The sequence below is a fragment of the Ascidiella aspersa genome, chromosome 5 (assembly GCF_963924565.1).
Source record: "Ascidiella aspersa chromosome 5, kaAscAspe10.2, whole genome shotgun sequence".
NCBI lineage: Eukaryota > Metazoa > Chordata > Ascidiacea > Phlebobranchia > Ascidiidae > Ascidiella > Ascidiella aspersa.
The window spans coordinates 3,881,052-3,906,465 of NC_139451.1; the positions used below are offsets into that span (position 1 = coordinate 3,881,052).

Genomic DNA, 25,414 nt, shown 5'->3' on the forward strand with positions numbered 1-25,414 from the left:
GTCTTATAAACTCGCCAAGTTGTCAGCCTCTCGTGAAGCAAGCAACAGTCAAAGTTGCAAAGCTTCATATTTGGCCACAAGAGCCGCGGCTGAGCGAGATTGTGGTTCGCGAATTTAAAAACTTCCTGAAATATCAGCAGCTTTATGGTTTCGTTCACGCGGCATTGTCAACCATAACTTACAACTCAAACCGCTAGGGATCAAAGGTCAAACCACTGACCTTGGAACAAAATTGCTTCTTTTATTAAAAAGTAAAAACTGCCTTTTGATATCATATTTGACCTCGAAAATGCAAATTAACCAATATTATTCTCGTTTTGTTTAAATATAGAACCTTTTTCTCATTTGACTTTTCACAAAAATCCCACTCGCGTCCAGCAATGAGACCTGGCCTAAATGTTGGAAAGGGCAGACTTCTCTCCTAACTGGATGTTTGTCGATTTTTATTACGTGAATACACAGCTTTTCCGCGACAATCCTTTTTACGATTATGGATGTCTTGGCAACTTTGGGGAAAATCGTTTTAGCGCAAAGCAGGAGTGAAGGTAGGATAATTTTCTTGCCAGGACACATGAAAATTTTGAGAAGACGTCACAAAGTTCCGTCATAACGGGTCATCACAAAGTTACGTCATAACTGGTCATCACAGAGTTACGTCATATTAGGACGTCTAAAACAAGCAACCCTAGGAAACCGAAAATTTTGTTCGATGCAGTGAACAAATGGGAAATATTATCTAAGGGATAATCTGGTAAAAAAAAACACTCTTTTCAACAGTGCAACGTTCCTGTAAAAATTATTTTACCAAACTCTGTCCTGGACCGTTCAGGCTTAATTTTACCACTGACCCAAAGGCATCGTGCGTCTCATTGCGCCAACGTAAGTTTTGACGTTAAACGATATAAAGGAGTTTTTTCGATTTGTGTGAATCTATAACATATGACCTTGAGCTTATATCAGTGTGACGTCAAGTTTTGACGTAGCTCTGTACGTCACGTTATGACGTAACTTTGTGACGTTATCTCTAAAATTACTGAATGCGCCGCCACTCCACACACACACACACATACAGAATGTAACCTTACTGCTGGATGTTCAACGTAATGATGGGAATATCACTTGTTTGTTGTATAAGTTTTTTTAACTAGAGCACCATCAACCAACGCAGGTTGTATATTGATCAGCATCGAGAATGTCCCATAATGCCAAACATACAGCTTCGTCTATTGCGTGACAATGAGCTGATCTTGCGCGAGAAACAAACAGCATTATCTGGTAATAATTAGCTGAATACAAACACAAATTGTGTCACAAGCGAACAAACTGCAGTCGATTGTTTGGATTCTAATCGTAACAAGAGCCTATTGTTTGCGCAACAAAACGACAACGCTTCCAGGAAGTAGAAACAATTAATGTACTCGGTTATTTGAGTTGTTATGTCAAACCGTGCTTTAACAAACTCGAACGAGCTGACAAACATTTAGTCAATAAATAACACGAAGTTATAACCCTGTAAAGCATTTTTTTAGCTATTGAAAATTATTTCTCATAAAACTTTGTTGGCGCAAAGTTTATCAGCCCTGGCTCGCAACTATTAATCGTGCAGGGATGGTGCAACCTAGAGAGCAGCAGCACGTAGCTGGGTTAAGCAGACTTGAACGAGCTGACAAACATTTACCCACTAAATCACACAAAGCAAACATAAGCCAACGCTATAACCCGGAAAAGCAGTTTTACCTAAACTTTTTGATTGCGCACGTTTCAAACAGTTGAAAGTATTTCGCAACGCAATTTTACTGAAACAACAATTTGGAACTTGACAAACGATTGTAATACTAAATCTAATTAGATTTCAAACAGTTAGTGCGTGTCCTAGTCTCGCATGTTACATGCGTGCGTATCCGTAATACAAATTACTAATTAGTATTTTTTTAACGACATAACGTTGTGATGCACACTTAAGAATCTTTAAAGCACACAGTTTGAGAATACATAAAGTCTTGTAAAAACTTTACGTTAGTTTTTAAAAACAAAAGTGATAAAAGCTACTTTTCTATGAAACGTAACATAAAAGAAACAGAAAGTAGTTTGGCAAAACATGGCGTTGTATATTTAACCAGCACTTTGTTTTATTGGAATAGTTCAACCTCGTTTACGCAACCATTTTATTTCAACAAACGTATGTCACGCCGGTTCAGATCAAAAAGTGTTAAATGTTATTCAATTCTGCAATATTTATATTGTATTCCAAGCATTATGTAAGGATTAGTAATTGATATCACGATTCGCAACTTTAAACTCAAGTTAATTTTCCCCCAGAAGGTTGCTGTCTCGTCCGACCCTACCGACGCGGTTTGTTTGTTTTTCTACAGAAAACCTTCGTTTTTATTGCGCGCTATTTTCGTTTCAAAAGTAAACAAACCTTGGCCAACGAATAACTTAATGCACTTTGAACAGATTTTTTAAACTACCTTGCTTTCATATTTTGTGCTGTTGCTTAACGAACAACTATTTATTTATTGCAGTTATTCATACGAAGTTTATAAGGAGTATTTTTATTATTTAATGTTTTTATTTTGAACAATGCTGTGATTTTTTTAAAAAGTCCCCCTCTTGACTTCTGTTTTTGTTTCTATCGATCGTTTGGTACAATTGTGCGCCCTACAATCCTACCACACCTACAATCCTACCACAACGAACATTATTTGCAATATTATTAAATAATAAATGTAAAAAATACTTGACGCAACCCAAAAGGTATTGTACATTCCTTTAATAATTGAGATAGGATTCTAGATAAGCGCCTTCTCGATGCTATTCTAAAATCCGACCTTAGCGTTTAATTTATTAAATCAAGGCACAATATTTGTGTTAGGGTGCGGTTTGGATTTGGGTGTGGGAGGCCCAAGTATTATTATATTTATTCACCCAGTTTTTAATTTTGACTACTGGTTAAGCAACTGTATTTCGTTACTTCACAAAGGTGGTAGGATTTAAGGCCAGCGTCTTTTTCTCGGCAGGCGTTACTCCATTGTTTACATTTAACAAACATTGCTTCAGACATTTTCTAGAGCAGCTGCTGGCTTATTTAGTTGAATTAGAATGAAGTGTGGATTACCTTGGTTTTACGTAAAAATACTTTGGTCTATAAACAACTTTAAGATACAATAATGGGAAATTATAGTTTTTTAAGTTTTATGCTTTTACTCCTTTTTACCAAGTATGGTAAGCCAAATAAAAAGTAAATTAATTTTAGGAGCTGATGAATTCATTTGTCCTATATAATTTCCTAATATTCATGTAGTGGGGCTTTGTTGACTGCTTAACCTTATTTTTATCCATATTAAACCGTTTGTATATCTACATTATGTTTCTCCAATGCGGATAATATGTTATTATTTTGAAGAGATTAACACAATTTATATGGCAATAATTGTTTTCAATTTGCTTCATTAGGTTTGTAAACATGTGAATATTTTACATTTTTTTGTTGAACTGTGAAATGTCTGACGAACATACAAGAAACGTACATTTTGAGGTGAGTCTGCTTTCTGCTATTTCTATTTTTTTAAATATTCGGTTCATTTACGGCTCGTCTCCTTAAAATCTTATAAAAAACGGTTCAGGTTTTGTTAAGGTTCAAGAAAAAATGGCTTAAAACTGGTTCATAAAGTTGCGGTTTTGGTTCGATTTGAATCCCTGCTTAAGATGTCAAGATGTGCATAGTTCTTTATAATCTTGGTTTTAATTTATGTTGCAGCGTGAATCTGATGGACAATCAAGAGCAGGGACTTCTAAACAAGGTAATTTCTAGTTAGTGTTTTAATGTATTTTCTTAAGTTATTTTATCAGTGATTTAAAATTTTGTACTGAAAGTAGCAAGGCTGCCAGGGCGTATATGTTAGGCCTACCATATGTCTTCTTTTAGGAGGATTTGTCCTCTTTTATCAAGAAAAGTGAATTGTCCTCCGAGGACGCTCAAAAATGCCAAAATGTTATCTTTTTGCGCATTCACTCGATCCGTCAGAAATTCGTGCAGTTCTAAGCTAAAAGGAATGTGCAAAAGAAGATTAAGATTAATAATACTTACCCACCCGAACCCAAACGCTAAACAACACCCTAATTCAACTCTTGTGCGTTGATTTAATAATTAATTATAAAAACATTTTCGGCCCTAATACAACAATGTGTGGCGTAATTGTCATATATTCCCTGGACGAGAAATTATGTTATGCCTACCCGAGCTCGGGCTTTTTCCACAGTTTTCAAGTGATTCACACACTATTTAAGTTGAGGTTCGGGTAAGCGTTTGGGTTCAGATGAGTCAAGTATTACTGATTCTATCTCACATTTTTTTTGATCTAGTTTGAATTTTCTGCGAATATTTTCAATTTATATATGCCGAGTTTACCTAAAGGTCCAAATTAGTGCATTGCCACGACCTCAAGGTTTAAAAGTTGAATGTTTCTTCCCTTGGATGCCTTAATTGTCGTAGACCTTTTTGCTTAGAACTGCATTAATGTCTAACAGATGGGGTGGTTGGACATACTTTTAACAAGACTTTTAGGCCAGATGTTGTATTTATTTCCAAACATTACTGTAGCCATGAAACATGCTAAATTGCTTGTTAAAAAAGGTTTTCCAACAAATTTCCCTACCAGCCCTACCGTCTTGATTGTTATTGCAAACATTGCATCAGAAAAATTGCACCCAAACCTCAAATGTAAAGAGGTCCATTAATAAAGCAAAGGTGTGTGATCATTGACTTTGAGACGTAGGATTTTAAATCGTCACTTCGTAACGGCCAAAAGCAAAACCGCTCTCACAACGAATAGATCAATATTTGCGCTCGAGTCGGCCAAAAACACCAAATTTCTTATCGAAAATTAACCTAAAAATACCAAAACAACCAAACATCCCGAAATCAGCATAAAACACCAATAAACTAAAACGTAACAATTCTACTTTTGTTTTTCTTGCCGGCAAACAATGTCCTTGTGTTGGGTGCTGAAAATATGGTAGCCCTAATATATGCAAAAAACAGAGAGAAAGAGGGTAAGTTATAAATACGGCCATTTTATTTTAACCTAAAAAAAATTAACTTTATTTTAACCTAACGAAATTGCTTAATTGTAGAGGCTACAGTTCTTCCTTGAATTGATGCGAGTTACCCAAACATAATATTTTGTCGATTTCAGACCCAAACGTAATATTTTGTCGAAAAGTCAAGGTGTTTTATGGATTTAAAAAGTGTGTCGTGTTTTCTAGCGTTAGATTTAGCTTGCTTAGGAATTTTTGCATTACAGAATGTCAGTAGGCTATTCCTAAGATCCAAACTGTTGATCTTCGAAAAGACCACGTTTATGAAGAGAAGTTGTAAATGCGTAACTATAAATAAAAAATGGACAATTTGCGATAAAATTTACTGCTGATCGAAATGGGCATTGTGACATATTTCCTGCTTTTATGGGTTACAAAGGTTTAATTGTGTCGCGGTTTCTGATTTTACGACGATTTTTACAAAAACTACACTCAAGAAACACAAAAACTTTGTCAAAAGCCATAATTTGACAAATTTTGACCATTAAACTTCTAAGAAACAGTCCCCTAGGTGCTAAAAACAACTTTATTCTTTGATTCGTGGACAGACGAGCTCCTTAATAACATTTAACTTTATTGACTTTTGCGGGCCCTATGTATAAATTGCGGTGAAATGTACTTGAGTACTTGAATTTGTGAAATCACTGATTTATTTAAATAAAAGGCATATGAAAGTTTTTAATCCGGCCCAAATTTAATGAACACAATAAACGTTTTAGATTTTTGCACTTATTGCATGTATTTTTGATTACATGGTTAAAATGGTTGCTACAGTTATTGCCAGTATGACAGAACCTGGCAAATTGGCGACTAAGTCGGCTGAAGAATCAAAAGACTTTTTTTGAAAGATCCATTTCACAAAAAAACTATTGTTGTGGCCACAAATATTCAATCACATAAATATTTGAAAAAACTAATATGACATTCTGGAAAAAGTTACGGATTGCGAAGCACGTTGTTTAGTTAAAAAAAAGCAGTACTGGGCATGTAGATTGTTCAAAGGAGGGGTACATCCATGGAAAAATGTCGCGAGGGGGTCCAATTAAAGTCAGGTAATTTAAAAACAGTGACTTAGGTTAAATCATTGACTTAAGTCATAACAATCCTGTACTGTAGATATGCAAATCAAGTTATCAGCAGAGCCCACTAACAAATCTAAAAACAAAAGTTCAAAACCAATTCTGTTTTCCAGACAGATTTAAACAGCCTTGCTAGAGATGAGTCTTTTTAAGTAAAAAAGTTAGAACTGCTTGTATTAGGATTAAAATAAACAACTTGCTTAAAAATGATAACATCACTTCAATAAATCTTAGTACACCACGTTATATTAGTTGTTGTTGCTTTGCAGATCCACAACATCACAATGTGGACTCCAGGCAAACCACAATGCAAGCAAAAGGTATTTGGTGTTCCTGGTCAGCTTACTTAAATGTATTGTGTGATATTTTCATTAATAACAAAAAACCTTGTTGAGATTTGATGATGACCATAATCTCTTCAAATTAAAGGTTTTTTCCATTCTAATAACATCAAACAATGCAGTCGTGCAGTCATTGTAAAAATCTAATACATTAGTTGTTTGTCTATCTGTCTTTTTAATCAAATGCTTTTTTAGCCTGGAAAATGATAAGTATATCTTGTTTAGGAAATTGAGACTCACCATTACTATTTGATCAAACTTTCAATAGGATTTATCGTTTTTGAAACAAAATTGCTCTTTACAGACTATGCTCAAATGGCTGGGAGGGATATTTACAAAACTGACAACACTTACAGGAGCCCTATTAATACAATGGGTAAGTAGTTTGATAAAGTTTTTACTTATTAATATAATAAATGTTACATGAAAAACCTTTAAATTGTTTTAATAAACCACAAAGTACAAAGGTGCAACCAAATATTATCTTGGTTTGGTCAGCTTGTTCTTTATTAAAATGTGTAAAAACACATGGATTTTAACGTTATTACTTCAACAAAAACTGTAAAGAACACAGTGTATGATTGTGGTGAGACATACGTTTTGTACAAACCCTATTCATTTTACCATTCTATATGTATTATTTCAACATGCTGCTTTTGTATTGTTTAAATGCAGTATTATAGCGGCAACAATGGGATTGTAACTTAAGTTTTTTTTACTGAAGTATGTAAATCCTTGTCAACTTCCATTATATTGCAATTAATGAGTATTATTCACATATGTTTGTACCATTTGGGTGTTTTAGTGGAGGGCAGCAATATAAATGTCAATGTGGAACATCACCATCATTACCGAGCAAAGATATCCAGTGAATTTGTTGATTCAGCTCAACCAAACTGTAAGTGTTTTAAAGTCGTAAAAAATAGGGTAGGGGTGCAGAACTATAACATGGAGGTGCACAGTCTGCTTTTCTTATTGTTTTCTTATAGCTTAGGTCAGGGGCGTGCAATCTGCGGCCTGCAGACCAAATGCAGCCCGCGGAATCAAAATATGTGGCCCGCGGTGTGCTTTGGGTTTTTTGCCGCAACACAAAACAATCGTTAGCTGTTTTAGGTAACTGTTAAAATAATAAAATCGCACTGTTCCTAAGTCTAGGTCACCTTTTAGTATGTAAATATTTAATTTATTAGAATACTCACAGTATAGGGTGGGAAGCGATTTATCTCAAATAACCGCCAACGGTCATTTTGATCAGAAAGCAAATTTTAAATCCTTCACAATTATAATTGCCTAAAATGATTTTTTTTGTGCTATTGTTTCAATACAACCATGGAATTATCGCTGCAGTAGCTGCTGATAACAGCAAGTTACTGGCTAGTTCATGACTTTGAGTCAAAAATTTGATGGTTGACGGGAGCTGAAAGCGAAGGTAATGACCGGTTAACAAAATAAAACTACAAAAACGTGGTTTGGATGCTGTTGCGTGTACAAGTTGTAAGAAAGTTAACAGTGTGAATTGCACTGAGATGTAAGCGCTGCAAATTTATTAGTTCTTGAAAGCTTTTAAATAGCTATTTGTGGTCCATGTAGAAGCATAATGAAAAATAGTTGGTTGATCTTTTTAGTTTTTTTGAAATTTAGTTGATTTTTAATCAATTTTAATGTCGATGTGAGTTGTAAAAAAATGAGAAACAAATTCTCTCTGCCCAGCTAAAAGGTAGAGTTTTTACCACAAAAATCTTGATCTAAATAAGTTTTCACAGCTGACAAAATTTGTTACTTCCAAGATGGCATTGCTCGGTTCAAGGAATGTGTGTGAACAATTTTTTTCTGAACTTGGGTTCATGAAATCCCCTCATCGTTCATAACAGACTAATGTACGCCTGGAGAGTGGACTTCGGGTTGCCAGCACTTAAATCCATATGAACCTGGATAGGGTGGTTGCGAAAGCAAGCCAACTTCAAAGCTCACATTAAAGTGATTTTAAAATATTTTCCTTTGATTCGCAAGAATCTAAAAAAGAAACGGTTTTTATTTCGTGGTAGTCACTAACAGGTAGTCCACGAGATATATGTAAGTGGCTCGTGGTCTAATCCAAATACACATATTTGACCCGACGGTATGAAAGGTTGCACACCCCTGGCTTAGGTTGTTTTTAAGTTAACTTGTGCGCAAATTTGCAGCTCAGATCCAGTTTAGTTGTGTGATGCGCAGGCGCAGCATTATTTGGTTGGGTTGACAATAATGATAAAGGATACACGCATTATGCACATTACAGAGATTTGCATATTTTTCTATCTAATATCTGTCAAAAATGGCTGTACTGTGAATCTATTCTACCCAAGAATAACATTTTATTTGGTTTTAGATGCAAAAAACGAGCAACCAGATGCAAATGTTAGTCAAAGTTTGGCCGACCAACCAAGACCTTCTTTATTAACTAAAGCTTTGCAATTTGTTCCCGACAAAAGTAAATAATGTTTGTTTGACATTAAATTTTTCAATCAAATGATGTTATGCTCTAATTTAATTGAAAAATTTGTATTTATTTGTAGTTTGGCGAGCAAAACAAAAAAAGAAATTGCGCAAACATGTGAAAGTAATATCAGGAATACGAAATATGCCGATCAGACTTGACAGTGACCAGCCAATTCAGCTGGTGCCTGTTGCATTAACTAAAAATGAACCAAAATCTATCGAACAACTTAACAAAGAAGGACATTACAGCAAACGAGAAGATTTTCAGCAACTTTTATCACTTGAATCAGAAAGCCTTGGTATCAGTGAAGCGATAGAGCAGGCTTTTAAACAAGCAGAGTTAGATGCAAGACAACATGCCTCTGAAGAAGCCAGACAAGACTACATCGACCGAAACGGCAACAACATTGTGTTTATCGGACAACCAGGTATTGGCAAGACCACCCTTACTCGCATAATTGTGGAAATGGTGCTAAAGCAAGAGCTTTTTCCAAAATGCGAGTACATTTTTTTTGTTTTCTGTCGGGATATCAACTTTAAAATCAAAACTACACTTCTACAAATGTGTTTAAATGGAACAGACATTAAATTTCGACATGAGCGAACTACAGAAAGGTTTTTAATGGAAGCAATTGGGGACGGTGAAAATGTTGTATTTGTATGTGATGGTTTAGATGAAGCAAATACTGATGCTTTCTTCACAGATGAACCATTACCATCAGATGAAATAGCAACAGCAGACGTCCATCTAAAGAGGCTGTTCAAAGCTAAAGTTTGGAAAAAATCCATAAAAGTTTTCACTTGTAGACCTGGTCAATTTCATTATATGACTAAAATGATCCAGACAACATCCGTCTTTAACCTTAGAGGTATTTCAGCTGCTTCACAAAAAAATATTTGTAAACAAATCTGTAAAACGGCAGAACAGGTTACATTAGTAATGGCTTATTTGGAAAGAAAGAGAGACATTGCTATTTTGTGTCACGTTCCTGCTCTCTGCATAATCATCATGTATGTCATAAACATACATTTTGCAGAAGATAAAGAGCTAGAAATAGCATCTCTCACTTATATATTTTTTAAAGTTCTGGAGTATTTCTGCCAAAGTGAGCACATCAGGGAAAAACATGCTCACTTAAGCAAAATTGCTCTTTTGGCTTGGAATGGATTTAAAAAAGGAGATCTTATATTTACAGCTACGGACTTCAGTGATGTAGGCATGGATCAAAGTGATGCAGATGCCTTTCTCATGCACTATGTTGATGCCAGGTATAAAGTTAGCTTAAAAATTCTGGAAGGTTTCAAACGAACAAGCTTCACACATTTGTTACTGCAAGAAAACTTCTCAGCTCTTCACTTGGTGTTTTATTCCACTCTGGGTGAATTTAGTAACATCCTTCACAAACTACCTGAAAGTCAATGGGAAGTTGTGTCAAGATTCATGTTCGGATATTTTAACATTGCACTGAACTCAACAGTTAACTCATTTCTCACCGCATGCAGTTGCAAGCCCAACCATCAGACATTTGAGGTCAAAAGATCCAAATTATTGGACTTTGCAGTTCAGTTTATGCAGCAAATTAGTTCAACTGACACAAAAAAGCTTATAACCATCAGTGGCTGGTTGAACGAGCTCAGAGATTCAGAACTCAATAAAAAGATTGCTGAGTACTTACCGAGTCAAATCAAGTTTCAAGGACGCGTCTTACCATCTGATGTTCCCAGTCTTGTCTATCTGCTCTCGATCAAAGCTGTATCACTTGATATAAGAAGAAACAAAGGTAATTATTCAATTATTTGGTTGACCCTACTATATTTTATCACAGAAAAGCATTTTCCCAAAATGCCTTTCAAGGTTCAAAATTTTTCGTTTTTTTCGGTTAGCTTGAATTTGTAACAGTAAATTTTAGTTTTGTTGAATTGTTTTGCTTTTTTACAGGTGCTTGTGTCATTAATGTTAGATAAGCCACAATTATTGTAAGCTAATAACAAGCACCATTAGGTTTGTCACACATTTACAGAAAGCTACAATTAATGCATTTTTATTACTTTTGTATTAATCAGCAAAAAATGCTATAAAAATAATGACTAGGTATTCCAGAATAGTAGGTTTTTGAATATAATCAATCAAAACATCAAATCCTGGTATACTTTTATTTATTTATTTATTTAATTTTCATTTTGCTGAGGGCTTAATCATAATATAGCCTTTACAACAATGAATTGCAAAACAATTTCTTATCATTTACTTTAGATTATTAAAATGCAAAATATCCAATAGCGAATTTTGAAACAATGATGTCTGAAACCATATTGTGGGAATTGTGATGCATTACTACACAAAATATACTGAGTGGTAGGCAACAAAATGAACTCTAAACAAATGTTTCCATACTTTTAAATGTTTGCTGAAATATCGTTGTGTTGTAGTTGAACTTGGGTTGGTTGTTGTAACCAATTGGGTCACGCGTCTTAAACAACTGTAAATAAACAGGGAGTCGAACCGTTTGACTTTTCGGTTCAGGCTCGGTTCGGGTTGAATGATTTTTTTGGAATCCACTGTAGTTACAATTTTGGTTCTAGGCAATTTAAAACTCTATTTGTTGTTTATTGTTTTTGTTTTGTTTATTTGTTGTTTCAAAAGGTTTATAAAGCTTCATTTCGATTATATTTATTTTTAAAACCGTTCGGATTAGTTGCGTTTAACCTAAAAATGTGGGTCAAAAATTGTAGAGCATAATTATTGAACAGCAATTCGTATTTAATCTAGTTTCGTGCCGTATTTAACAAACAGCGGTTCATTATTTATCTGAAAAATAAAAAAATCAGTGTTTTATTTAAGAATATTCCTAAAATTTCCAAAATGGCATAACTAGACTGTGTACAATACAAGTTTTGACGTCATACGGGAGTTAACCGCTTTTTGACAGGTTTGGGTTGTATTAAGGTTCAGGAACTTTTATGGTTCGAGAAATATGCCTTAAACCAGTTTATAAAGTTGCGGTTCAGCTACCTGTTCTTAAGCTAATGCGTAACCAAAGTTAAATGCAAAACACCGTTTTTCGTCTCTTATTTGCACAAGGGTTGACCGTAAATTCAACCAGGTTTGGTTGAATAATAACATGTACTCCTCAATTGACAACGCTAGGTCAAGGCTTCATTTTTTCTTGCAAAAACGTTGAGTTGGGCGCAGCTAATGTTGTCTGCGCTAATATCCAATGTTAAGTAACAACTGCATTTTTTTCTCAAGTAGATTCTTTTAAAAGGTGGTCTAACTGTGATTGCCGGGCGCGGTTTTAAAGGTCGCCATTTTAGGTAATGATAGTTACCGCAAAATTATTCGCTTTAAACGTATCCTAAGACACCAAGTGTTTAGTGTGTAATTGTCACAACCTATTTCCAGTCAACAACATCTTGTATTTTAGCTGACTAGGCACACAGCTTGGCGCAGACACACATATTTTACAGTCTTGTGTTCGTTTTTCTTTTGAAGTTAACGATCGCATATGAAGCGGTTTCGTAGCTGGTGCCAGGCAGGTGTGTCGACGATGCCGTGTTTGCTTTGTGTCTAAAGGTTCGCTTTCACTGGATATTTATGGACTGTTTCTGATTTTTTCCTCGTCGTCTTGAAAATTACTATTTTATAAAGTCATACCCGTAACATTTTATGACGTCATTATTTATTACGTCAGACACAAATGGGGAAATCCCTAAGTAAAAGGTAGGGACCCCCTTTTTAAATTTCTAGATACACTCCTGGTCTAAGTAGTTTGTGACTACTTCGTGGGCGTTTCAGCTATTTCAAATTTGAGAATATGTCAGGAAGGGGCAAAGTGACCATTAGCATACTTCTATAAAGGCTAATGTGTATGAAGGGATGTTACTTTGGCAACTTACTGCATTTAAGTGAGTTGCAAATATTTGCGCCTGACATTACTTATTGGCCACTTTCCAAATTACTTTTGATTGACACTTTATAACAATCACAATCAGCAAGTAATTGGTCACTAGAAAAGCGAACTTCTGAAAAGACCACATTTACCGCAAGCATTATAAATGTTTTACAACAGAGATAGGCCCTTAGCTACTTCCAAAGTTTTGTTATTAGTTCCAACAATATTTAAACTAACTTGAACCATGCTTATGATTGTGATAATGACAGCCTAAATTGCCTCTACTAGGGTTTATGAAGTTAAATCTGGTTTATCAAGTTTCCTGCTGAATTTTGTAGAATATTTATTGCAAGTTTTCCTTAATATTTTCCCTAATTAGTTATTTTTATGTATTATCATATTATTTTTAGGATTCTTGTATCTATCCTTTTTTAAGTTGAAGTTAATAACACTTGTCTATGTTCTTAACGTAACTTCGTAGTCCCCCTACTAGTTATCATTTATATATCAACAACCATTTTTAGCATTCATATTTTTATACTTTTTTTTAAGATGATGTCGATAAAGCAGTTCTATTTTTGTTACATTGCAGTTTTTAAGTTTGAAATCGTATCAAAATGCATCGGAATTAAATTAAATGATTGTAAATATCACATATACTTAATAAATTTTACAATCAATCATAGTTTTTATTTTATTTAGGATGTGAATTGGAAAGTGATCCCATTAACTTGGGTATAAAACACTTTCAAGGAAAAGGATTTTCTTTTTTTATGGAATCACTTCGACTGAAAAGTACCAAGGTTAAATTTTATCCAGAGTCACTTTACATTTACAACTATTCATGTATATTGCAGTAAATTTTAACTATATGTTTCCTAATTTGCTTTTGCACTTATTATTTCTATTTATACTAAGACCTAAATTCCAGATTTCAACACTTGATTTTTCCAATAATGATATTAGTGATGAAGGTGCTCTAATAGTTGTTGATATTTTGCCCAACATTGTCAATCTTAAATTATCTGGCTGTGGAGTAACTACAAAGGGTGTCAAGTCCATTGCAACAAAGTTATCACATGCTAAGGTTCTATGCTTTTTATATATATATATATTGTTTTTAATAAACCCATGTTTAATATTTAAATATATATATTTTTTTTGTTTATTAAAATCATCCAACATTGTTGAAATATTGCAAACTTAACCTTCATTTACAGATTTCAACACTTGATCTTTCCAATAATGATGTTGGTGATGAAGGTGCTTTAATTTTGTCTAATGTTTTACCAAATATTGACAGTCTTAAATTATCTGGCTGTGGAATAACTACAAAGGGTGCCAAGTCCATTGCATCAATGTTATTATTTACTAAGGTTCAATTTTAATATATATATGTATTGTTTTTATTAAACCCTTATTTAATATTTTTAACATCTTTTTTCCATTTTTTTTCCCTAAAGTTATTCAACGTTGTTGAAATATTGCAAACTTTACCTTCATTTACAGATTTTATCACTTGATCTTTCCAATAATGAGATTGGTGATGAAGGTGCTTTAATTGTGGCTGATGTTTTGAAAAATGTTGACAATCTTAAATTATCTGGTTGTGGAATAACCGCAAAGGGTGCCAAGTCTATTGCGTCAAAGTTATTACATACTAAGGTTCTATGTTTAATATATATATATATATATATATGTACTGTTTTATCAAATACTTGTAAATTATCTTTAACCAAAACTTTTAACTTTTTGTTTGGATTTTATCTATTTTGTTTACATTTTATCTTATGTTGATTACAGATTTCAACACTTGATCTTTCCAATAATGATATTGGAGAGAAAGGTGCTTCATATGTTGCAGATGTTTTGAACAATATTGATAGTCTTAAATTATTAGACTGTGGAATAACTACAAAGTTTGCCATGTCCATTGCTAAGGGATTATCAAACACCAAGGTTTGACATTTATGTTTTATTTCTATTGCAATAAAAGCCGAATAATATTGACAGCATTTCAAATTTATTTTTCTCTACACTTAGGAATATTTTTTCCGAATAGTTTTATTTATTTTCAATGCATCCCTGCCATCCCATTTATAACATTTCAGCTTTCTACACTTGATCTTACTGGAAACATTATCGGCAAGTCAGGAATAGACGCTTTGTCCAAGTGCAACATTGATCAGCTTGTCTTGACTTCATATGTGATCCATGAAGGCAAAATATCCAAGCATGATGATGTCGTGATTGAAAATCATGAAACTGATCTGATGGGAAAACTGGTTGTAAACAAATCTAAGGTAACAATAAGCGCAATAAATTGCAAAATCTGCCTGAACTTTTATGGTTAAACAATATAAAACAATTTCACATGAACACACACTAAAAAGCAACTTTATCTATCAGGATAATCTATATTACCATACTAATACTTATTGATAGACCGATATATTTACCGAAAATATTGGCTGATATTTACTACGAAAATAGGATATAGTTTTCCTAAAAATTGAACAAATTTTCTACTTTTTTGGCTTAACATCGGATATCGGTATCGGTCAGAAAGAGTTATATTGGTTGAACTCTAGTATTGAGACCAACGACATAATAAAGTCTAATGCAGTCATAACCACAACAGAATAAGATCCAAAACAGTGCTTCCCAACCTTTTTGAGTTCGCGACCCACTTTTAATGCAAGTTTGATTGTGCGACACACAATGATTGGAAATAAGATTAACAGCTACATAAAACCTGCATCTTTACTACAAGCGTACGTACTGAAATAGAACAAATCTAATTGTTACGTATTTGTAACATTGTTACATAAATATTACGTAATATTAGTGCAACAATTTTCCAAACTGATAGAAAACGGTAACATTTAGAAATGCTTCACTGGGTGAGTGTAGGGTTAGGGTTGAAATTATTAGGGGAGTTTGTGATGTACTTAGGGGTGGGTTATGGGGTGTAAGGTAAAAGGTTGTGCAGACCTGATTTTACCAATTCGTTCTTATTCCGAGGCCTTTAGGTCTAATTCTGATTTGACGTTATTTCAACTATCAGGTATTTTTCGTAATTTGGTCGTATTCCGAACTTTGCTTTATTCCAACGTTGTTGTTGTTCTAATTTCATTCTCATGACTGGAATCTAATCCACCCTGCTGTGGGCTCTTCATCACTATTGTATGTGTTACGGCGTACCATGTCTGTGTAAATTTGCTAGCCTCGTGTGACGGCCGATGATTATAAAAAAAACGAATTTGGCCAATAATATGTAACCTGAAATTATGCTACGGATAACGTAACATCGTCCATTGAGGGCTAAATAATACAAAAATTGTTTAAAATGCAAAATCGTTTATTTTTACTTACTTAATTAACGCTGCATTTGATGGCGCGCTACACATTGTTACGAAGATAGAATTGTCATAAAATGTGACGTGTTTTTCATTTCGCAGCTTGTAGCCTACATTTTAAAACAAAATTTACCTTCAGGTTACAAACTATATCAAATATATGCAAGTGTAAAAATGAGATGCAAAGTGTAAATTCTACCACATTGATAATGTTTTAGTCAAGGACTTTCAACTTTAATGATTTTTTGTTGGAATCAAATCTACCAACATCTGATTTTGTGGCAATCCTGTCTCTTTGCTTGCAACATTTTGATCAAATAAATCTGGGTTCATCAAACATATCAAGTGATCATTTACAAGAACTTGCTTACGCCATTGCTGTACTTCATAAACCAGTGAGTCAATAATGTTACTATAATTTATTGGCAGCTCTAATCTTTTATTCAAATTTTAAGATAACAAGTTAGCAGTTACAGATTGATTTGTTAGTTCTTTCTTAAACATGCCTCAAATTTCTTCTTCTTAGACTAGTTAATATTGTGTCCTATTTCATTTATTGAAGGGTCTTGTGTCACTTCCTCTGCCGTTCGTCAACCAACATGATACAAGTTCACTTGTAAAGCACACATTACACTGGTTCAGATTTCAATTTATTAGAATACTTCACTGGTCTTAAGAGAATAGAAATGTTTGCTACAATTATAAGCACACTCTTAAACTGTCTTCTGAACCCCAGCTTCAACCTAAAAATGTTGATCAATAAATGTAGAGAATAATTATTGAATTGCAACCTTTAATAAATCTAAGTTTTGTGACGTAATATAAAATAAACAGTTAATTGTTTTATTTAATAAATATTCGCTTTTTCCTTAAAATTTGGAACATGGCATAACTTGCCTCTGTAAAAAATCAAAATATTCGGTTCAATTCCTGTTGAGCTCCTTAAAATGTTACTAAAACGATTCAGGTTCGGTTGCGGTTCGCAAAAAATTGGCACAAAACCGGTTTAAAAAGATTCAATTCGGTTTCGGTTTGACTTCCTGTTATTTTTACTCTAAATTATAAAACCACTTGTGGCTTCAAAAATATTTAAACCTATGCAAACTTTAACAATAACACAAAAGCTGTCCTGGATATGTTTCCTGTTTGAATTTTCAAATGAAAGTCTTTGTTACTATTGAAATTTTGCCGTTTATTTATCTTTGAACGAATATTAATTTCCCACTCCCGACTAACATGCGGTCGACTCATGGCTCTTTTTGAAGATTAGGTTTTATTCTATGTGTTTCACTTTCAACACGCTTAATGTTTAGCCAAGATTATGACTAAATAATAATGAATGTGTAAATTAAAACATTTTCTTACTGAAGTTTAGGTGGCTAAAAAAGTTATTTTACTGTGAGTAGTGCACAAAAAATTTCAGCTAGGTAACCCTTATACTACCGGACAACGTTAAACTTTAAAGTCGCTTGCTTAGTTTTGCCCAGTATTTCCGCCTGAACTCAAGCGTGTTAGGTCACAACGCGTATATTGCGTCACTGTTGCTTTTTTCACACTAAGTTCGAAGCACCGCATCACGTGCTACACTAAGTAATTCTTACGTTATAACAGTTAATTGGTAATTATTGCACTCTTATCATATGTACATTTGTATGAAGAGGAGTAACAATATGCGAAAATTACCAACTAAAAATACATAATCTCTGGACACCCTTGAGTATTAGAAACGGCAAGCCATGTTACGCCACAAACTTGCTAATTTCACGCCTGCTCTTTGTTGTAGCACATTTACAGTCGCTAGTCACTCTGTCACTCTGTGGTTTCGTTGTGCTTTGCTACAATCCACAGCCCCGGGTCCCGTCGCCCCGCTCCCATCCTTTTCATTCACGCACGTTTTATTGTGGAATTGTTGCAAAGGCGTAAAACATGTGTCATATTGTAAATAGTTGTGGTGTTGAGCAAGCACAAGCCCAACTAGCGATGCCCAAAGTAGAATGTCTAATCGTGACCTCGGACGAAATACGTTATTGGGTTACTCAAGATTAAACTAGGCTGATGTCCATCGGTTGCATAAAACGTAATTGAAATGCATTAATTTCGCTTTTCTGATAGACGGAAGGTTGTATTCTTAACAGCATATTTGACTATTTAACAGATCACGTAACACTCAACAAAAATATTATTTGACACTAAACTGTTGTTTTATCATGTTTTTGTTTGTTTTGTTAGTAGTTACCCATTAAAAAAATTCATGACAATTGCAGCAAAAATGCTTCAAACTGGCATTTTTTTGCGATTTGAACCTTTGCTTTTTTATAAATGTGTTGGAAGCTGTTTTGCAAATAAATGGTTTCGATCACTAAATAGTACGTTATAAATAAGTTCCCATTAAAACAAATTTAAATAAATTAAACAAAATATAGCTTGATTTGGTATTTTAGATAGGAAACCTACTAACCTTACCCAACCCTGACCTTTGTGGTAAAAATGTTTGTTAAATCCATAGTTTCATCTCACCCACAGATCAAATCACTCGTTGTTAGCTGGAACGAAGTTAATGATGAGAATGCTCGTGCAATATCTGCTGCCATCCACAATATTGAGAAGCTGGAACTTATTAGATGTAAGCTGTCAAATGCTGCGGTGGAAACGTTGGCCAAGTCTATCAAGGAACTGAAACAACCGGTTTGTGACATTTCCTTGTCACCATATATTTTATATTTACTTTAAAACACTGGCGTCTATTCCTGGGGAACGGGGTGCCACGCCCCCTGCGTTCAAAAACAAGGGGCAACTATTTTGGCCACTTGCTATTATCACATCATAAGTGCTATACAGGTTCGCGCATAAAGAAATATGTATAAAATGCAAATTGGTAACTCGTCCGCGCCAATAACGTATATAATACAGGTTCTTATATGCGCAATTTATGGCTTAAATTTATAGTGTTGCAACTTGCGCATGCATTCTGCAATTTCCTACTATTCAATATTGTCACTTAATTTGTGTTTTTTGTTTGCGAGTTGCTTTTTTGGACTCGTATGTTTTATTCTATGTGACAACCTTTCAATACACTTAATATATAAGCGAGATTCTAATTAACTTAAAAAAAAAAGATAAATAAAATATATTTTCAATAACGTTAGTTTGCTTAATAGTTATTTAACTATAAGTAATGTATAAAGAATTTCAGCTGGGTAGCCCGTATACTACCGGACAACGTTAAACGTTAAAGCAGCGTGCTTAGTTTTTCCTAAACTTACGCGTGTTACTTCACAATTGCACGTATACTACGTAACTGCTGTTTTTACACCACGTTACAATCACCGCATCACGTTCTACACTAAGTAGTTGTTACGTCATTACAGTTAATTGTTGATTTTTGCACTCCAATCGTATACATACATTTCAATGACGAGGATTAACAATATAGTATTGTACTGTGAGCATCCTTAGACATTTGTGGTAAAAATGTTTGTCAATTCCGGAGTTTCATCTCACCCACAGATCAAATCACTCGATCTTAGCTGCAACAAAGTTGATGATGAGAGTGCTCGTGCAATATCTGCTGCCATCCACAATATTGAGGAGCTGGGACTTTGGGGTTGTCAGCTTTTAAATGCTGCGATGCAAACGTTGGCCAAGTCAATCAAGGAACTAAAACAACCGGTTTGTGAAATTTCCTTGTAAACATATACTGGACTCTATTCCTGCGGAACGACTGGTCACGCCCCTTGCGTTTGAAAACAAGGGGCAACTATATTTTGCCCTGCCGATTATTACGTCATAGTGTTATGCGCTTCCCCGTACAAAAAATACGTATAGAATGCAGTGTGGTAAGAACTCGCCAATAACATATAGAATACAGGTTGTTACGTGCGCAATATATAGCTTATATTTATAGCGATGTAAATCGTGCAAGTACTCGCAATTTCGTGCTTACCATTAGTTAAGAAGATTCTGACAGTGAAGTGCCATGGATCCTGGTAAGCCGCTGGCGTATTCAAGTTAAAATTTAATATAAACCCGAACAGAATGTTATAGTTTTATAAATAAGCCACATTAAAAGTTTACCAAAAATACTTTATTGGTTAAAACAAAGAAAAATCTAAAATACTGTTACGATAGCCTCTTTATCGCCACCCTACGGCGTCATTGCTGGGTGTATTGGGGGAGTCCAATTTTGTAACAATCTCCTAATTTATTTGTTAAAGGCTATATCCGCCAACAGTGAGCGCTGTTGATTGTTTAAAATGTTTATTAAATCCATAGTTTTATCTCACCCACAGATCAAATCACTCAATCTTGCCTACAACAATGTTAATGATGAGAGTGCTTGTGCAATATCTGCTGCCATCCACAATATTGAGGAGCTAAGGCTTTATAATTGTGAGCTTTCAAATGCTGCGATGCAAACGTTGGCCAAGTCAATCGAGGAACTGAAACAACCGGTGTGTCACATTTCTTTTGAACAATGTATTTTATATTTACCTAAAAACACTGGCGTCTATTCCTGGGTAACGAGGGGTCACGCCCCCTGCGTTTGAAAACAAGGGACAACTATATTTTGCCCCTGGCTATCATTATGTCATAACTATTATACACGACCCGCACAAAGAAATGCGTATAAGATGCAAAGTGGTAGGAACTCGTTCGCGCCAAAACGTATAGAACACAGGTTTTTATGTGCGCAATATGTGGCTTGTATTAATAGTGCTGCAAATCGCGCAAGCATTTTGCAATTTGTCGCTATTCATTAATTGTAATAAGATTGTCACTGAATTTATTTCTTATAAAACCAAATTTGGCGTCAGCATTTTGTTTAGAATTTTGCCGACCAAATACCTCGATATTTTGCCACGAGATTGTAAATGTTATTATTGCGATGATTTTAACGTGAAATTGTAAAGCCAGTGGCGGCTTCCAAAATCTTTAAATCCCCGCAAGTTTTAATAAGATTAAAAAGCTGTCCTAATGTTTTAGTTTTTCAACTAAAAATATTTGTTGATATTGACATTTAGCTTTTCATTAATCTTTGGGCGAATATTTAATTCCCACTCCGAATAACATGCGGTCGAGTCATGGCTCTTTTTGAAGTGTAGGTATTATTCCATGTGATTAATTTCAACACACTCAATGTTTAGGCAAGATTATGACTAAATAATAATGAATGTGTAAATTAAAATATTTTTTTACTAAAGTTTAGTTGGCCAAATAGGTTATTTTACTGTGGTTAGTGCACAAAAATGTTAGCTGGGTAGCCCTTATACTACCGGACAACGTTAAACTTAAAGTCCCTTGCTTAGTTTTGCCCAGCATTTCCGCCTGAACTTACGCGTGTTACGTCACAATTGCAACTTAAACAAGCATACAAAATATATGCCTGGATTTGGTTTTTTAGATTGAAAATCTACTAACCTATAATACCCTGTTATTACCGCAACCCTAACCTATGTGGTATAAGTGTGTATTAAATGCAAAGTTTCATCTCACCCACAGATGATATCACTTAATGTTAGCGGCAACGAAGTTTATGATGAGAGTGCTCGTGCAATATCTGCTGCCATCCACAATATTGAGAAGCTGGAACTTATGTATTGTGATCTTTCAAATGATGCGATGCAAACGTTGGCCAAGTCAATCAAGGAACTAAAACAACCGGTTTGTGGCATTTTGTTGTAACTATATATTTTATATTTACCTTGAAACACTGGCGACTATTCCTGTGAAAAGAAGGGTCACGCCCCCTGCGTTTAAAAACAATGGGCAACTATTTTGACCACTGGCTATTATTAAATCATAACTATTATACGCTTCATTAGCATTTCACTTGATAGGGAAAGTGTTAATTTAATTAGTTTTAACACTACATTATAAGGTCCACTTACAGGTACAAAATATGTCACAACTGAGGTTAATACACTTGTTTTACCGCAGACCCGTAAAAAGTAATTTTGCTTCGCGTGGATCAGGCGAGGCAAGACATTTTAGAGATGACGTCATTAGTTTATGTCACAATACAAATAGACTTCAAAAATTTGCTCTTTCCGGCCTAAAATATGTGAAAGCACAATGGAGTCTCAATATACGTTCAGTGCAAAAACGCTTAAATTGTAATTCAACACTTTTCTTTGAAAAATTTTACTTTTCAAATATACGCTAATATTTCCATCATCGCTTCATGTACCCCCTAAAATTAGTTCGCGTACCCCAAAGGGGTTCGTGGACCCCAGATTAAGAACTCCTGATTTGAAGCGCACCACAAATTTTAATTACAACAAAATATTTCATTTTAATTACTTTTATTATCGCCACTGAAGCGTTTTTGGCGATTATGTACAATTGTGCAATAAGGTGCTTATCGCTTATAGATTGAACAATAGTCATCATGTTATTCGCTGTTGATTTTATCACAACAAAGTGGCTTGCATCGACAGAACACTTGTTTAAAAGTAACGATTTAGTTGCGGTGTATTTCAATTTGTGCGTTGTTGGCCCCAGAACGAAATAAAAAGGGTATTTACAAATATTGAGGTCGCTTTAGAATCAAATTATCCGAACATTTTACGTGGTTTAACAATATTTTGTTTTTTACGTTGGTTTAACTAAGTTACAATATATAACAACGTAATTATTACTTTCCGTTAAACAGAGATGGCTAATATTCAATAATTAGTTTCTATCGTCTTCCTCCAAACTCGTTTATGCTCCATCTCATCCCAGTCAGAGCAGCAATCGTTCGCCACGCCAGCCTACGCGTTTCTTTTGCATCCAACATACAGAACACAGAGACACAAAATTTCGCTGGTTTACAAATTATAGTTTTGTTTGTATCTAGATGAAGCTGCTGAATCTGAAATGGAATAATGTCGATGAGACAAGCGCCACTTTATTCGCTCACTGCTTGCACAATATCGAGTTGTTGAGGATTGGTGGGTCGAGGCACATTACTGACAAAAGCAAAAACATCCTCGAGTCGAAACTACGGGAACTCAACTTACCTGTGAGAACAAGTTTGTTTTAACTTTTGATGATAACGTAATCTGCAAAGCACTTCACCGTCAGCCACGAAACAGTTTGAAATCCACTGACACGATTTTATTGTTACAGGAGGAAAGAGTCAACTTCGACTTCGGTACGTAGAGTCCCGAAGGTTCCACATTTCACTCATTGCAACATTTAGTTTTAGTTATCTCAGTTTCGTCACTTCCTGCATTTATTTTATTTGGTTTCAGGTTTTAATATCTTTGTTAAATTTCTTGATACGTGAAATTTATTTACCTAACTTTATCACGATTATTGATTTCTGTCCAAATTTAAACTTCTTGTTTATGCAATCTATGAAGTTAGCTGTAGGGAAAGCCCGAACAAGTACTTCCCCGTGATATTAACAAACGTCACTTGTTCCACTGTAGTCGCCGTAATTTAGTTCTTCAAACGCCAACGTCGCGAATTTTATTGCAATCCACATATAAATCCGCCATTGATTTCAAATGTGCACAACTTTTACATGGTTAGTATTTTTTATACATTAAATATATACTTCTAAATGTTTTTAATTTTTTTTTTTTGATATGCATTATATTGAAGATTTTGTTGTTTTGCAAATATTTGTTTAATAGCTTTTTTTCTATTTTTGAGGATTTTGATTCATACTTTTTTAATTTTAGCACTTTTTTGTTTTTGTTTGTAAATTCTGTCAGGGTTTCGTTACCCATATTACTTGTTACTTTTCAGTTTGATGTTTGTGATTTCCCTTCCCGGGTCTGATCTATCCTGTGGGCCACGATCACTCATTATCGTTTTAATGCAACGCATTACTTTGTCTTATTGCCATCTCGCCTTTTCTTTAATAACGCCACTGCGCTGGTCGCTTCTTTCGTTTCTGGCACGTTATCGCGTGACGTCACTCCTCACTTGTTGTATTTTGCTGCGTCATGATATATATGCTGTGTTTTTATTAAACGGATTTTGAATTTACTTGATTCACTTTATGAACTTTAAACTGCTCACAACGTATATTAAAAAGCTTAGTTGCAATGAACACGTTTACTTATTCCAGAGGTCATAATTCATGAAAATGTAAAACCAGATTCTTAACCTTCAAGTTTTTAGCATTGATTTGTGACAGATTTGGCTGATGTCGGGTCTTCTCAATTGGAAACCCCCTTTCACCCTCTTACCATAAGACCCACAGGGAAAGTCCCCCAGTTAAAGAACCACTGGTAGATTACATTATGACCTCCAATATATTTGCATGATGCGCCTCAAGCCAGCGACCGACTGAGCTAAAAAGCCGCAAGACTCGACCTTCGGTGCTCCAAAGCGCCACCGCGTGTTCTGGTTGATTTACCTTCAGCCAACCACGTGTTGATCTTCAGCCAACATATCAAACCTTAACCGTCAATTCTTGGTTGTAGATGTACCAAAGTTTCTTGGAATTTGCAACAAAGTCAAGTTTCTTTTGGGTTAACATTTTACATTTGCGTCATTAAAACGTCGATGTCTAACCTGTAAAATAAAAGTTTGTAATATGCTGTTATATTTGTTGTTTAACCTACGAACTGCTTAAGCAAAGCAAGGGCAACAACAATCATGAACTTTCAACTTTGCAATAATAACATCAACATTATTTGGTGCATCCTAGGACATAAGTCTTTAATAGATAGAAATCGCTCTTCTGGTGTAAACGAAGTTAACCAGGGGTCGGCAACCTACCGCCCGCGGGTCCTGCCCTCCGCCTCTTTGACAATCTAGACACGAGTCCATTTCAAGTCACTACGTAAGAGCAAAAAAAGGTACGCGCTTCGCCAGTCCCGCCTGATTAACAGTTGTTGTAACATTTCAATGACACGATTCTGAGTAATTTTGCGCGGCCAAAATCATTTCATCATTATTTTTGCACCTGGATTGGCAGTAACCATCAATCACATTGAAAAAGCGATTGAATCAAGTGGGATGACTGATAAACCCCTAAGTACTTATCAGAGAACATTAAGGTCAAATGTCAGCAAAGTATTGCTGAGTAACTTGCAGTTTGTTTCTCATTGTGCTAATGCTTTTTGCTATTTAAAAAAAATTTTTAGCTAAATTTTTGTAGGAAATATAATTGACATAGAACGCACAAAGTTTTATTTTTATACACAACAAAAAACCGTTAATTC

The 25,414-nt window shown here is 34.7% G+C and overlaps 1 protein-coding gene across 1 annotated transcript; it reads left to right on the plus strand.

Annotated features, from left to right (window-relative positions):
• Positions 1-9,140: 9,140 nt before the first annotated feature.
• LOC146141523 (NACHT, LRR and PYD domains-containing protein 3-like) lies at positions 9,141-24,479 on the plus strand. Its single transcript, XM_083390164.1, has 12 exons — positions 9,141-10,779; positions 13,594-13,694; positions 14,401-14,556; positions 14,695-14,850; positions 15,003-15,194; positions 18,774-18,935; positions 19,758-19,919; positions 20,540-20,701; positions 21,750-21,911; positions 23,089-23,253; positions 23,361-23,385; positions 24,382-24,479. The coding sequence occupies exons 1-12, from the start codon at positions 9,141-9,143 to the stop codon at positions 24,477-24,479; spliced, it is 3,180 nt and encodes a 1,059-aa protein (XP_083246290.1).
• Positions 24,480-25,414: the final 935 nt, after the last annotated feature.

Excerpts from the sequence above, each read along its gene's own strand:
- LOC146141523 (XM_083390164.1), top strand. The coding sequence starts at position 9,141 with ATGCCGATCAGACTTGACAGTGACCAGCCAATTCAGCTGGTGCCTGTT. Across the intron at positions 15,195-18,773 it reads TGGTTGTAAACAAATCTAAG|ATCAAATCACTCGTTGTTAG; the intron begins GTAACAATAAGC and ends TCTCACCCACAG. Across the intron at positions 23,386-24,381 it reads AAGAGTCAACTTCGACTTCG|ATTTGGCTGATGTCGGGTCT; the intron begins GTACGTAGAGTC and ends GATTTGTGACAG.